Below are 13,240 nucleotides of genomic sequence, written 5' to 3'. Positions count from 1 at the left end.
CAACAACAAACCACTCCGAAAGATATAAGTGAAGATCAATGAGTAGTCAAATAATTATGCAACTATGTGAAAACTCTCTAACATTTAATAATTTCAGATCTTGGTATTCTATTCAAACAACAAGCAAAGCAAAATAAAGTGACATCTAAGAATAGCAAACATCATGTGAAGAAGTAAAAACTTAGGATCAACCGAAACTAACCGATAATTGTTGAAGAAGAAAGGTGGGATGCCAACCGGGGCATCCGCAAGCTTAGATGCTTGAGACTTCTTGAAATATTATCTTGGGGTGCCTTGGGCATCCCCAAGCTTGAGCTTTTGTGTCTCCTTAATTCCTCTCATATCAAGGTCTCCCTAAATCTCAAAAGCTTCATCCACACAAAACTCAACAAGGACTCGTGAGATAAGTTAGTATAAACCATTGTCAAAACCTTATCATACTCTACTGTAGCAAATCACTAAAATTATTATTAAACATTTCATACTAAATGCCTCTGCATATTTAATAGTCCTATCCTCAAATAGAATCATTAAAGAAGCAAACATATGCAAACAATACAAACATAACAGCAATCTGCCTAAACAGGATAGTCTGTAAAGAATGCTGCAACATCCATATTTCCCTAGCTCCAAAAATTATGAAAGAAAATTCTCACTGTAGTAAATTTATCAGATCTTAATATGAAAAAGGTTTCAACATCTTCTCACATTCTGAATTTTCTAGGGAATTATTGCAACAGCGGTAAACTTTCTGTTTTCAAACAGCAACATGTGGACTTCTAAAATAGGCATAGTAAAGACTATCAATGCCACTTTTATTGAAATAAAAGATGCAAAACATTGTTCTAAATAACAGCAAGCAAATCCTAGCAAAATAAATTGATGCTCCAAGCAAAACACATATCATGTGGCGAATAAAAATATAGCTCCAAGTAAAGTTACCGATGAACGAAGACGAAAGAGGGGATGCCTTCCGGGGCATCCCCAAGCTTAGGCTCTTGGCTATCCTTGAATATTACCTTGAGGTGCCTTGGGAATCCCCAATATTAGGCTCTTGCCAATCCTTATTCCATAGTCCATTGAATCCTTACCCAAAACTTGAAAACTTCACAACACAAAACTTAACAGAAAACTCGTAAGCTCCGTTGGTATAAGAAAATAAATCACCACTTCAAGGTACTGTAAAGAACTCATTCTTTATTTATATTGGTGTTAAACCTACTGTATTCCAACTTCTCTATGGTTTATAAACTATTTTACTAGCCATAGATTCATCAAAATAAGTAAACAACATAATGAAAACAGAATCTGTCAAAAACAGAACAGTCTGTAGTAATCTGAATCAAACGTATACTTCTGGAACTCATAAAATTCTCAAATAAATTGCTTGACCTGAGGAATTTATATATTAATAATCCTCAAAAAGAATTAACTAAATATCACTTTCCAAATAAAAATGGCATCAATTCTCATGCGCGCTAAAGTTTCTGTTTTTTTTACAGCAAGATCAACAAGACTTTCCCCAAGTCTTCCCAACGGTTCTACTTGGCACAAACACTAATTAAAATATAAAATCTCAATCATAACAGAGGCTAGATAAATTATTTATTACTAAACAGGAACAAAAAGCAATAAACTAAAATAAAATTGGGTTGCCTCCCAACAAGCGCTATCGTTTAATGCCCCTAGCTAGGCATGATGATTTCAATGATGCTCACATAAAAGATAAGAATTGAAACATAAAGAGAGCATCATGAAGAATATGACTGGCACATTTAAGTCTAACACACTTCCTATGCATAGGGATTTTGTGAGCAAACAATTTATGGGAACAATAATCAACTAGCATAGGAAAGCAAAACAAGCATAACTTCAAGATTTTAAGCACATAGAGAGGAAACTTGACATTATTGCAATTCCTACAAGCATATGTTCCTCCCTCATAATAATTTTCAGTAGCATCATGAATGAATTCAACAATATAACCAGAACCTAAAGCATTGTTTTCATGATGCATAAGCATAGAAATTTTACTACTCTCCACACAAGCAAAATTCTTCTCATGAATAATAGTGGAAGCAAACAAAACAAAATAACTATCATTTGATTGAAAATTAAGATCAAGATGACAAGTTTCATGGTTATCATTATTCTTTAAAGCATACGTGTCATCACAATAATCATCATAAATAGGAGGCATGCTTTCATCATAATAAATTTGCTCATCAAAACTTGGGGGACAAAAAATATCATCTTCATCAAACATAGCTTCCCCAAGCTTGTGGCTTTGCATATCATTAGCATCATGGATATTCAAGGAATTCATACTAAGAACATTGCAATCATGGTCATCATTCAAATATTTAATGCCAAACATTCTAATGCATTCTTCCTCTAGCACTTGAGCACAATTATCGGAATCCTTATTCTCACGAAAGACATTAAAAAGATGAAGCATATGAGGTAACCTTAATTCCATTTTTTGTAAGTTTCTTTTATAAACTAAACTAGTGATAAAACAAGAAACTAAAAGACTCGATTGCAAGATCTAAAGATATACCTTCAAGCGCTAACCTCCCCGGCAACGGTGCCAGAAAAGAGCTTGATGTCTACTACACAACCTTCTTCTTGTAGACGTTGTTGGCCCTCCAAGTGCAGAGGTTTGTAGGACAGTAGCAAATTTCCCTCAAGTGGATGACCTAAGGTTTATCAATCTGTAGGAGGCGTAGGATGAAGATGGCCTCTCTCAAGCAACCCTGCAACCAAATAACAAAGAGTCTCTTGTGTCCCCAACACACCCAATACAATGGTAAATTGTATAGGTGCACTAGTTCGGCGAAGAGATGGTGATACAAGTGCAATATGGATAGTAGATAATAGTATTTGTAATCTAAAATTATAAAAACAACAACGTAACTAATGATAAAAGTGAGCGTAAACGGTATTGCAATGCTAGGAAACAAGGCCTAGGGTTCATACTTTCACTAGTGTAAGTTCCCTCAACAATACTAATATAATTGGATCACATAACTATCCCTCAACATGCAACAAAGAGTCACTCCAAAGTCACTAATAGCGGAGAACGAACGAAGAGATTATGGTAGGGTACGAAACCACCTCAAAGTTATTCTTTCCAATCAATCCGTTGGGCTATTCCTATAAGTGTCACAAACAGCCTAGAGTTCATAGTAGAATAACACCTTAAGACACAAATCAACCAAAACCCTAATGTCACCTAGATACTCCAATGTCACCTCAAGTATCCGTGGGTATGATTATACGATATGCATCACACAATCTCAGATTCATCTATTCAACCAACACATAGAACCTGAAAGAGTGCCCCAAAGTTTCTACCAGAGAATCACGATGAAAACGCGTGCCAACCCCTATGCATAGGTTCATGGGTGGAACCCGCAAGTTGATCACCAAAACATACATCAAGTGAATCACTTGGTATCCCATTGTCACCACAGATACGCACGGCAAGACATACATCAAATGTTCTCAAATCTTTAAAGACTCAATCCGATAAGATAACTTCAAAGGGAAAACTCAATTCATTACAAGAGAGTAGAGGGGGAAAGAAACATCATAGGATCCAAATATAATAGCAAAGCTCGCGATACATCAAGATCGTATCACCTCAAGAACACGAGAGATAGAGAGAGAGAGAGAGAGAGATCAAACACATAGCTACTGGTACATACCCTCAGCCCCGAGGAAGAACTACTCCCTCCTCATCATGGAGAGCACCGGGATGATGAAGATGGCCACCGGAGAAGGATTGCCCCCTCCCGCAGGGTGCCGGAACGGGTCTAGATTGGCTTTCGGTGGCTATGGAGGCTTATGGCGGCGGAACTCCCGATCTATTGTGCTCACGGATGTTTTTAGGGTATATGGAGATATATAGGCGGAAGAAGTACGTCAGGGGGGCCACGAGGGGCTCACGAGGGTGGAGGGAACCCCCCTGCCTCGTGACCTCCTCGCAGATCCCCCGACGTGCACTCCGAGTCTTCTGGGCTTCTTTCCTTCCAAAAATGAGTTCCGTGAAGTTTCAGGTCAATTGGACTCCATTTGATTTTCCTTTTCTTCGAAACCCTAAAACAAGGTAAAAACAGAAACTGGCACTGGGCTCTGGGTTAATAGGTTAGTCCTGAAAATGATATAAAAGTATATAATAAAGCCCATAAACATCCAAAACAATAGATAATATAGCATGGAGCAATCAAAAATTATAGATACGTTGGAGACGTATCATTTCACAACTAGCGCCACCTGGAACACCACAGCGTAATGGTGTGTTCGAACATCGTAACCATACTTTATTAGATATGGTGCGATCTATGATGTCTCTTACCGATTTACCACTATCATTTTGGGGTTAGGCATTAGAGACAATTGCATTCACGTTAAATAGGGCACCGTCTAAATCCGTTGAGACGACACCGTATGAACTGTGGTTTGGCAAGAAACCTAAGCTGTCGTTTATTAAAGTTTTGGGTTGCGACACTTATGTCAAAAGGCTTCAGTCTGATAAGCCCGAACCCAAATCGGAGAAGTATGTCTTCATAGGATACTCTAAATAAACAATTGGGTACACCTTCTACCACAGATCCGAAGGCAAGATCTTTGTTGCCAAGAATGGAAACATTTTAGAGAAGGAGTTTCTCTCAAAAGAAGTGAGTGGGAGGAAAGTAGAACTTAACAAGGTAATTATACCTTCTCTCGAATTGGAAAGTAGCTCATTAGAGAAATCCATTCTTGTGGTGCCTACACCAACTAGAGAGGAAGCTAATGATGATGATCATGAAACTTCAGATCAAGTTACTACTGGACCTCGTAGGTCGAACAGAGCATGTTCTGCACCAGAGTGGTACAGTAATCTTGTTCTGGAAGTCATGTTACTAGACCATGACGAACCTACGAACTATGACGAAGCCATGATGAGCCCAGATTCCGATAAATGGCTTGAGGCCATGAAATTTGAGATAAGATCCATGTATGAGAACAAAGTGTGGACTTTGGTGGACTTGCCCAATGATCGGCGAGCCATAGAGAATAAATAGATCTTCAAGAAGAAGGCTGGCGCTGATGGTAATGTAGTTGTCTACAAAGCTTGACTTGTGGCGAAAGGTTTTGACAAGTTCAAGGAGTTGACTACGATGAGACTTTCTCACCCGTAGCGATGCTTAAGTCTGTCCGAATCCTGTTAGCAATTGCCGCATTTTATGATTACGAAATCTCACAAATGGACGTCAAAACTGCATTCCTTAATGGATTTCTTAAAGAAGAGTTGTATATGATGCAACCAGAAGGTTTTGTCGATACCAAAGGTGCTAACAAAGTGTGCAAGCTTCAGCGATCCATGTATGGGCTGGTGCAAGCATCTCGGAGTTGGAAGATACACTTTGATGAGGTGATCAAAGCATATGGTTTTACACAGACTTATGATGAAGCTTGTATTTACAAGAAAGTGAGTGGGAGCTCTGTAGCATTTCTGATATTATATGTGGATGACATATTGTTGATTGGAAATGATATAGAATTTCTGGATAGCATAAAAGGATACTCAAATAAGAATTTTTCAATGAAAGACCTCGGTGAAGCTGCTTACATATTGGGCATCAAGATCTATAGAGATAAATCAAGACTCTTGATAAGAATTTCAATGAGTACATACCTTGACAAGATTTTGAAGAAGTTCAAAAATGGATCAGTCAAAGAAGGAGTTCTAGCCTGTATTGTAAGGTGTGAAGTTGAGTAAGACTCAAAACCCGACCACGGTAAAAGATAGAGAGAGAATGAAAGTCATTCCCCATGCCTCAGCCATAGATTCTATAAAGTATGTCATGCTGTGTACCAAACTTGTTGTGCACCTTGCCACGAGTTTGGCAAGGGGATACAATAGTGATCCAGGAGTAGATCACTAGACAACGGTTAAAATTATCCTTAGAGGACTAAGAAAATATTTCTCGGTTATGAGGTGATAAAGAATTCATCGTAAAGAGTTACGTCGATGCAAACTTTTACACCGATGCAGATGACTCTGAGTCTCAATCTGGATACGTATTGAAAGTGGGAGCAATTAGCTAGAGTAACTCCATGCGAAGCATTGTAGACATAGAAATTGACAAAGTACATACGGATGTGAATGTGACAGACCCATTGACTAAACTTCTCTTGGAAAGGGGGGCGCAGGGCAAGGCAGCCCACAAGGGGCTGGTGCGCCCTTATACAGGCCGGCCCTATGAGGAGGAGAAGGAAAGAGGGGAGGAAAAGGAAAGTGTGGAGTAGGACTCCCCCTTCCTTCCCTCTCCCCCCTCTTTCCTTCCCCCTTCTTCTTACAAGGAAAGGGGGCGCAGGGCAAGGCGGCAGCCCTGGTCTCTTGGGGCGCCCTAGGGGCTGCCTCCTTGCCCTCCCACTTATACAAACATGGGTAGGGGGCGCCACACAAAGACACACAACATTGTCTTAGCCGTGTGAGGCGTCCCCGTCTATCGTTTACTCCCTCGGTCATATTTTCGTAGAGCTTAGGCGAAGCCCTACGGAGATCGCATCACCAACACCGTCACCACGTTGTCGTACTGTTGGAACTCATTTACTACCTTGACGTCTTGCTGGATCAAGAAGGCGAGGGACGTCACTGAGCTGAACGTGTGCAGAACGCGGAGGTGTTGTACGTTTGGTACTCAATCGTTTGGATCGCGAAGGAAGTTCGACTACATCAACCGCGTTGTGAAACGCTTCCGCTTACGGTCTACGAGGGTATGTAGACACACTCTCCCCCTCGTTGTTATGCATCTCCATAGATAGATCATTGCGTGTGCGTAGAAATTTTTTGTTTTCCATGCAACGATTCCCAACAGCTCCACCATCTCCGCGGCTTGGGTGACGGCGAACTCCACCTCCGCCATGGTGAACCCCAGAGCAGACTGCTCCGCCTCCTCATTTGGGTCTGACAGTTGCTCTTCATCCTCCTCTTCCGGCTGCTCCTCCTCCTCCTCCTTCGGCTCCGGCGAGTCCGATGGCAGCCCGACAGCTATGCGGGAGGCGCGCCTCGCCAAGATCTCCTCCGCGATCTGCCTCCGGCGATCCGGCGTCAGTATAGCGTACATCATGATATAGCGTCGGACCATGGCGATGGCGGAGAGCGGGAGAGAGGAGGCGGGCGGGCTCGGGTGGCGGCGTAGAGAGGGAGAAGGTGGATGGACCAGGGTTGGGGGACGCCGGCTGGCTTAAATAGTTGGATTTGGCCTTGGGCGGCGAGCCGGAGCGGCGCCACGCGGTGTTCACACCATGGCAACAAAGGAGGTGTCCATCGGACCGCAGGGTTTCCGATCTTTTCCGCGTGGGACCTTGCGGCCAGTCCTACGTGGTGGGCGCGCCCTAGCGCACCATATTTAACTGGATATGAGGTGTTTCGGTTAGCCCAAACGTTCAAGACTCGTTTGAGGCGCCCGTCTGAGTTAGATTTTCGTGACCGATCACTAACCGGGTGAGCCGTCCGGGCCTTCATGACCGGTTTGAGACGTCTGGCTGTACATGCTCCAAGGACGAGTCCCTCATCCCACCCCGCTGTAAACTATGAAGAAAACGACCGGTAGCTGTTCCCACAAGGAGCTAAGGTACTGTAAGCGATACTCCTACAGCCAGAACTTGGTGGTCCTAGAGAGAAACAGTCACAGTAACAAGGATCACAAAATTAATTATCTTTCTGTACACTATAAAAAGAGTTCTGATCGCCGTACTTCGCTGCTTACTGTAAAACATCGGCCCCCTCCTAGGCCGTAGCCCTGTCCGGTGAAGCACTCGGAGCCAGTACAGGACCAGCTTGAATGGCCCAAGCCAAAAAACTGCTGGTGAAACACTAGTGGGATGCCGAACCTCAGCCTCTTCAGGTTCAAGGATACTCCTACCTAGGATAGGATAGGACCCCGCCTCTTCCTCTTTGTCTCTGCCTGCCGCCGCGCCGTTGGAGGGAAATTCCAACCGCGCCAAAAAATTCACAAGCTTGGGGTCAGGTACCGTACCAACAAATGGAAGCCAGCATTTGACCAGGGATTCAAACGCACACTTTGTGCTTGTGTGGCTCTGCTGCCATTTGACTTGGAGCGCCAATTTTATACTACTCTCAACTTAATACTACTACCGTGACTCTGACATGCAGCAGCAATACAATTATACAGTACAACAAATGTCACCGCAAGCCTCCATTTGCCTTGCATACGTACGTACGTACACTTCAGTCCACCTAATTATAAGTATTAGCACTCCTCTTGTGAGTCGCCCACGTCTCCAACCATGTGGGTGCATGACATAAGCAAGGAACAAATCACGCTTAAAAAATCTACTACTCATAATTTGCTCGAGGAGGTTGACCACTCCACATGTCAGAGAATGCGCATTAAAGCCCGGCCCTGCCAGTTCAAATCTCTAGGCACATGCTACTGGCCTGCCACTGCCGCTGCCATGGTCATCTTCCATCTCTGTTCCAGTATAGCCCAGCAGGCCACGCGAGGAAGCGCGCCACAGCATTTTGAATTCCCTCGTACTGCCACCCACAGGCCCGCCCATCCTCCCCGTTGGCTCGCCTCGTATTCCGTAGATTCCAACAACACACGGCCATGATGGTAGTAGAACATACGGTACGGTACACATTTTTTAAGCAACGCCAGTGGGTGGTTTTTTTTTTTTGAAGTTAGTGGGTGGTTTTGAGTTGATAAAGGAAGGGAACGGGCGAGCAATCAGAGGCGACACGCTCGCACAACCAGCGTGACAACGAGCGGAGACCAATCAACCCGACGGGGGCCGTGCCACTGGTGCACCGCCCGGCCGGTGTGTCTCGGCAACGTGAGAGCCACATGGGCGCCGCCGCGCCGGCTGCGCCAGCTCGGACGCACCCACCTTTCCACCGATGCAGACAGCAGACCACCGAACCGGACCGGACGGACGGCCAGGTTCCTAGCAGCAGCAGCAGCAGCAATGATGGTAGGTACGGTACGTGGAGTAGAGCCGTTCCGAGCGAGAAAGCAAAATACAAAAAACCGTACTACTCCTACTTGGGAAGAATTCGGTCTCCCATGAGACTCACACCCGCGGTCGCTAGCTAGTACTCCCTCCGTTCTAAATTATTGTTCGCAGAAATGGATGTATCTAGAACTAAAATACATCTAGATACATCCATACTTGCGACAAGTAATTCGGAACGGATGGAGTAACTCGTACGAATCGTCTCAAATTTGTTGGCACGACCTGCAGTGGAATGAGCTCGATCGCCAGAGGATTTTTGCCTAATTTCTGCGTTACAGTACAAGTTAGACCCGAATCTCACCAATAAGCTACTGCTAGGACCGAACATTCCGAAAGTGTTTTAGCACATATCCGTCGCCCCAAGAAGTACGACAAGAATCCAGGAAAAGGCGTTCCGGAAAGAAACATTTGGGAACGCGGCAATCCGCTTTGTCCGATCGTGCCATTGCAGGCAGTACCCTTCAAAGAGATACGCATCGGATTGCCGTCCTCTCCAATTCGCTGCGGAAGGCATCCCAAATGTGCCCTCGACATGTGGCGCGGCCACTTTCGATCCGGGCCGAGCCGGTGGAGAAAGCGGGAGACGGCGCCCAGAACAAAGCCGGACGCCTTGACCGGGTCAGAGCAGGCAGAGCGGCACGGCAGGGCGCAACGGGAGGACAGGATGGAGCCATGCGAGGCCGTAACGGAATCTGCACTCGCCTGGCCACGCACGGACAGGGACCGACGATGGAAGAAGATTCAGAAGAGGTCGGTCGTTCGTCCGTCCCGGCCCCGACCTCTTGATTTTAAACGGGGTCTCGCAAATAATTGAGGCGTAGAATTACGGGGACCCAGACACAACACAGGCGTCGCCGTCAGAGGACGACACGAGCCGTGAAGATGCAAGATACCGGGGGGCCCGGCCCGGCCGGGGAAGAAGATTCTTGCGGAGGCGGATGGCCCGTTAACTCCAGTCGGAACCATCAGCTATACAATTAACAAAGAACCGAGCACACCCCCTTGTTAAGCAACTATACGTCACATGATTAGAGTTTTGCGCCCAAGTGGAGTGCACCCAACACCTCAAGTCACCTCTGTCGAACCTACTCCCTCCCAAGTGTAATTAATCTCTGACACTCGATCAATTTCACATGCAAAAATAATTCCAAAACAGAAATGTAACAAGGAGGAAAAGCCCAAGCACCGAACAGAAAACAGCACTATATCTTTCCTTATTATAGAAGATGGGGGTTCCTTATTCACGAAGCAACCGAGCGATGCCAAAAGGGATGATGATGGTACGTGCGTACACATGACTGACCGAAGTGGAATTGCAACAACGCAAATCCAATCCAAGCCTTAAGCACAAATGGAAACATGGAGGAGCTCTTATTTCTTTCCTCCTTGCTTATATCTTACAGCGACGCCTTTCCGAACCGCCGACGATATTTTCCCAATCTTCGTCAGTTCATCACCTTAACACAGCTAGAAGAACTACTTGGCAGGCAGCGCCATAGCTCCGAAACTTCTTCCTTCGTCGGACCCACGACGACACTTATTATTCCTCCCGGCAACAACCTACGGAGGCCATGCCATGGATTTTGTTTCTCCTCCGTTGTTTGCTCGTCGGCGTCCATCCATCCATCCATCCAGCACCAACCGTCCCCCAAAATAACCAATATATCACCCACACGCACCCACGCACGCACGCACAAAAGAACACCTAACGCTGATGCTACCGCCACCGCCTCCTACCTCTAGCTAACTGCTACCTAGCGCTAACCATCGATGATGATAGTAATACGTAGTAATACTTAAATATGGCAGGGATCCATGGAAACGGGGGGAGACGGAGACGGACGGACGATGCATCTCAGTACGTCCACTCCGGCGGGAGATTGACCTCGCACGCCACGGCGAGCGGCAGGGAGTGCGCGGCGGCGGCATTGGCGTTGGCGTTGTGCTCGCGCTTCTGGCTCGCCTGCATCGCGTTGCTCCGGCTCACCAGCGCGTCTGTGAGGACACAAAGAAACGAGTTCGAAATGTCAGTCATTGACGGATCTTCATAACCCAAAATAAAGATGCGATTATCATTGGCGTTGCTAGTGCGTGCGTAATGAGACGGGATTGATTGCTCACCGTGATCAAGAACGAAGGCTCCGGGGTAGCACGGGCGGGCGCCGAGGTCCTCGACCTTGAGGTTGAGCGCCTGCACGACGCGCGCCGGGAGGAGGACCGTGGAGCAGCCTGAGGCCGAGCAGAGCCACAGGATTTTTAGCTAAGAATACTTTTGGGGGACATGACAGGGGCAGGCAAAGGAAGTGGGGGCGAGAAAGGGGGCGCACTTGGTTTCTTCTTGGGCTCGGCGGGCGCGCCGGCCTGCCGGGGGATGAACACGCCGGTGCCGGTGCACTCGCGCTTGGCCCCCGGAGGGGTGAGGAACACGGCGCGCATGCCGGCCGCGGACGGTGGGGCGTGGTGCGGGGACTTCTGCAGCGGCGGCCAGGCCGAGGGGCTCAGCCCGAGCGGCCCGACGTCGGCGGAACCCCACGCCATGGCCGCCGCCATCGCCAGCTGCTGCTCCCGCTGGTGCTTCATCAGCTGCTGCTGCTTCAGGAGATGGAACTGAAACCCGAAACCATACAAAACGTCAGAGAATAATCACTCCGGCGAGAAACGAAGCGCAAGAGTTGGCCGGCACGGTGCATGAGAAGACAGAGGAACTCACACGAGCGACTTGGGCCTGGCGCTGTGCGAGCGAGTTGTTCGGCGGGTACTGGTAAGGGCCGACGGGCTTTGGGGAGGGAAGCAGCGGCGGAGAGGGCTTCCTCGCCGGCGGCGCGACGCCGGCGCCGTGGATGGGAGGAGGGTTGACAACAGGCACGGGGATGCTGTCCACGCCGAGGCGGGCCACCTGCCCGGCGGCCTCGTGCAGGAGGTCCCATGGGTCGGCCGGCCGCTGCTCCAGCGGCGAGGACGGCGGCGAGCTGACCTGCGAGGCGCCGCCGGTGGGGCTGTCCTCCCCGGAGGCCTGCAGCACGCAGAGCGTGGACTGCGGAGACCCAGACATCACCTCCGCCTGGAGCGCGAGACACGCAGAGACAGAGAAACAACAACCAATCAGATGCTTCCAAAGACAACAAACAGGGATGCCAACCCAAACCAGGCCAAGAAGCGACGAGACGAGGAGACGAGAGTCCGGCAACCGAAAACCAACCTTGGGAATGGCGCGGTCGCCGGCGTCGCAGTCGAGGCCGGCCACGCGGCGCGAGAGCCCTTCGAGCCCGTCCTCGTCGTCGCTGTCGCTCCTGGCCGCCGCCGCCGCGGCGGCGGCCGCCGCCTTCTCGTCGGAGAAGAAGTCGTCGTCGAGGAACTCGTCCGGCAGCCAGAAGCCGGCGCCGGCGCCGTGGTGCTCCTCCGCCATTTCCGCCCAAGGAAGAAGGAACCAACTCCTCTGCGTGAAGCGTGGACGGAACGACCCCCTACCCGAATATTATAGGCGCGCGCGAAGGCGGGGGACGGAGGCCAGAAATCGCCGCTCGGGGAAGAGATAATTACGCCCAACACGTACCGGGTGATGGCTCCCTCTGCCTCTCCTGCCGCTAATGCTTCTCACTCCTCACAAAGCGTATTTATCTCACCGGACGGACGGACGGACGGCGGAGAAAAGCGGCGGGGTGGTTTATAAAGAAAGGGTAGGGGGGGGGGGGCAAAATTTACCGGGCGATTTGTTCAAAAGTGTAAAAGGTTACCATTGCGTTTGCGGTCGTGGTGGCGCCGGCGTGTTTTTTGTGCGCCTCCTCGGGGCCGCGTTTCTAACCGGCCGGGTTAAGTATGGTAACCTGGCCAAAATAACCAGCTCTTTTCGCGCTGCGCTTTACGGCTCCCCCCTCATGCGCAACGTCTGGCGGAGAGGTTTCAGTTTCACCTCACCTCGCCGCGTCGTGTCTGTCATCCCTTCTGGCTGAGCCTCAGCTCAACTCATGTGACTTTTGCCTCTGGAAATGGCACCAATAATTGTCTGGCGTCGCGTTCGCAATGTCGTGATTTTGGTTGCAGTGTTGGGTGTGCGACGAAACAACATCGTATGAACAGCGGAAAGTTGCATGGGGTTCACACCAAGGCACCGGACCGAATCGAACGTGCGATCTATAGGCAGATCAGCGCGTTATTAAGAGGGACCATTCACGGAAGTGGTTTCACGCGGAAACCAGCGTGCCCCCAC

At 48.2% G+C, this 13,240-nt stretch overlaps 1 protein-coding gene across 1 annotated transcript; it reads right to left on the bottom strand.

Annotated features, from left to right (window-relative positions):
• Positions 1 to 10,220: 10,220 nt before the first annotated feature.
• Positions 10,221 to 12,690, bottom strand: LOC119269590. Its single transcript, XM_037551448.1, has 5 exons — positions 12,233 to 12,690; positions 11,744 to 12,094; positions 11,361 to 11,640; positions 11,155 to 11,262; positions 10,221 to 11,028 (listed from the first exon to the last, which is right to left on the bottom strand). Exons 1-5 carry the CDS (start codon positions 12,437 to 12,439, stop codon positions 10,889 to 10,891), a joined length of 1,086 nt encoding a protein of 361 aa, XP_037407345.1. The 5' UTR covers positions 12,440 to 12,690; the 3' UTR covers positions 10,221 to 10,888.
• Between the last annotated feature and the right edge of the window lie 550 nt (positions 12,691 to 13,240).

Source organism: Triticum dicoccoides, chromosome 3A, assembly GCF_002162155.2.
Source record: "Triticum dicoccoides isolate Atlit2015 ecotype Zavitan chromosome 3A, WEW_v2.0, whole genome shotgun sequence".
Lineage (NCBI taxonomy): Eukaryota > Viridiplantae > Streptophyta > Magnoliopsida > Poales > Poaceae > Triticum > Triticum dicoccoides.
Note: the sequence above shows the minus strand (reverse complement) of the source record. Positions and strands in the feature narration are given on the sequence as shown.

Bases quoted from the DNA above. Each gene is read 5' to 3' on its own strand.
- LOC119269590 (XM_037551448.1), bottom strand. From the start codon at position 12,439: ATGGCGGAGGAGCACCACGGCGCCGGCGCCGGCTTCTGGCTGCCGGAC. The intron at 11,641-11,743 runs GTGAGTTCCTCT...TTCGGGTTTCAG, and splicing joins GCCAGGCCCAAGTCGCTCGT to TTCCATCTCCTGAAGCAGCA. The intron at 11,263-11,360 runs GTGCGCCCCCTT...GCTCGGCCTCAG, and splicing joins CGAGCCCAAGAAGAAACCAA to GCTGCTCCACGGTCCTCCTC.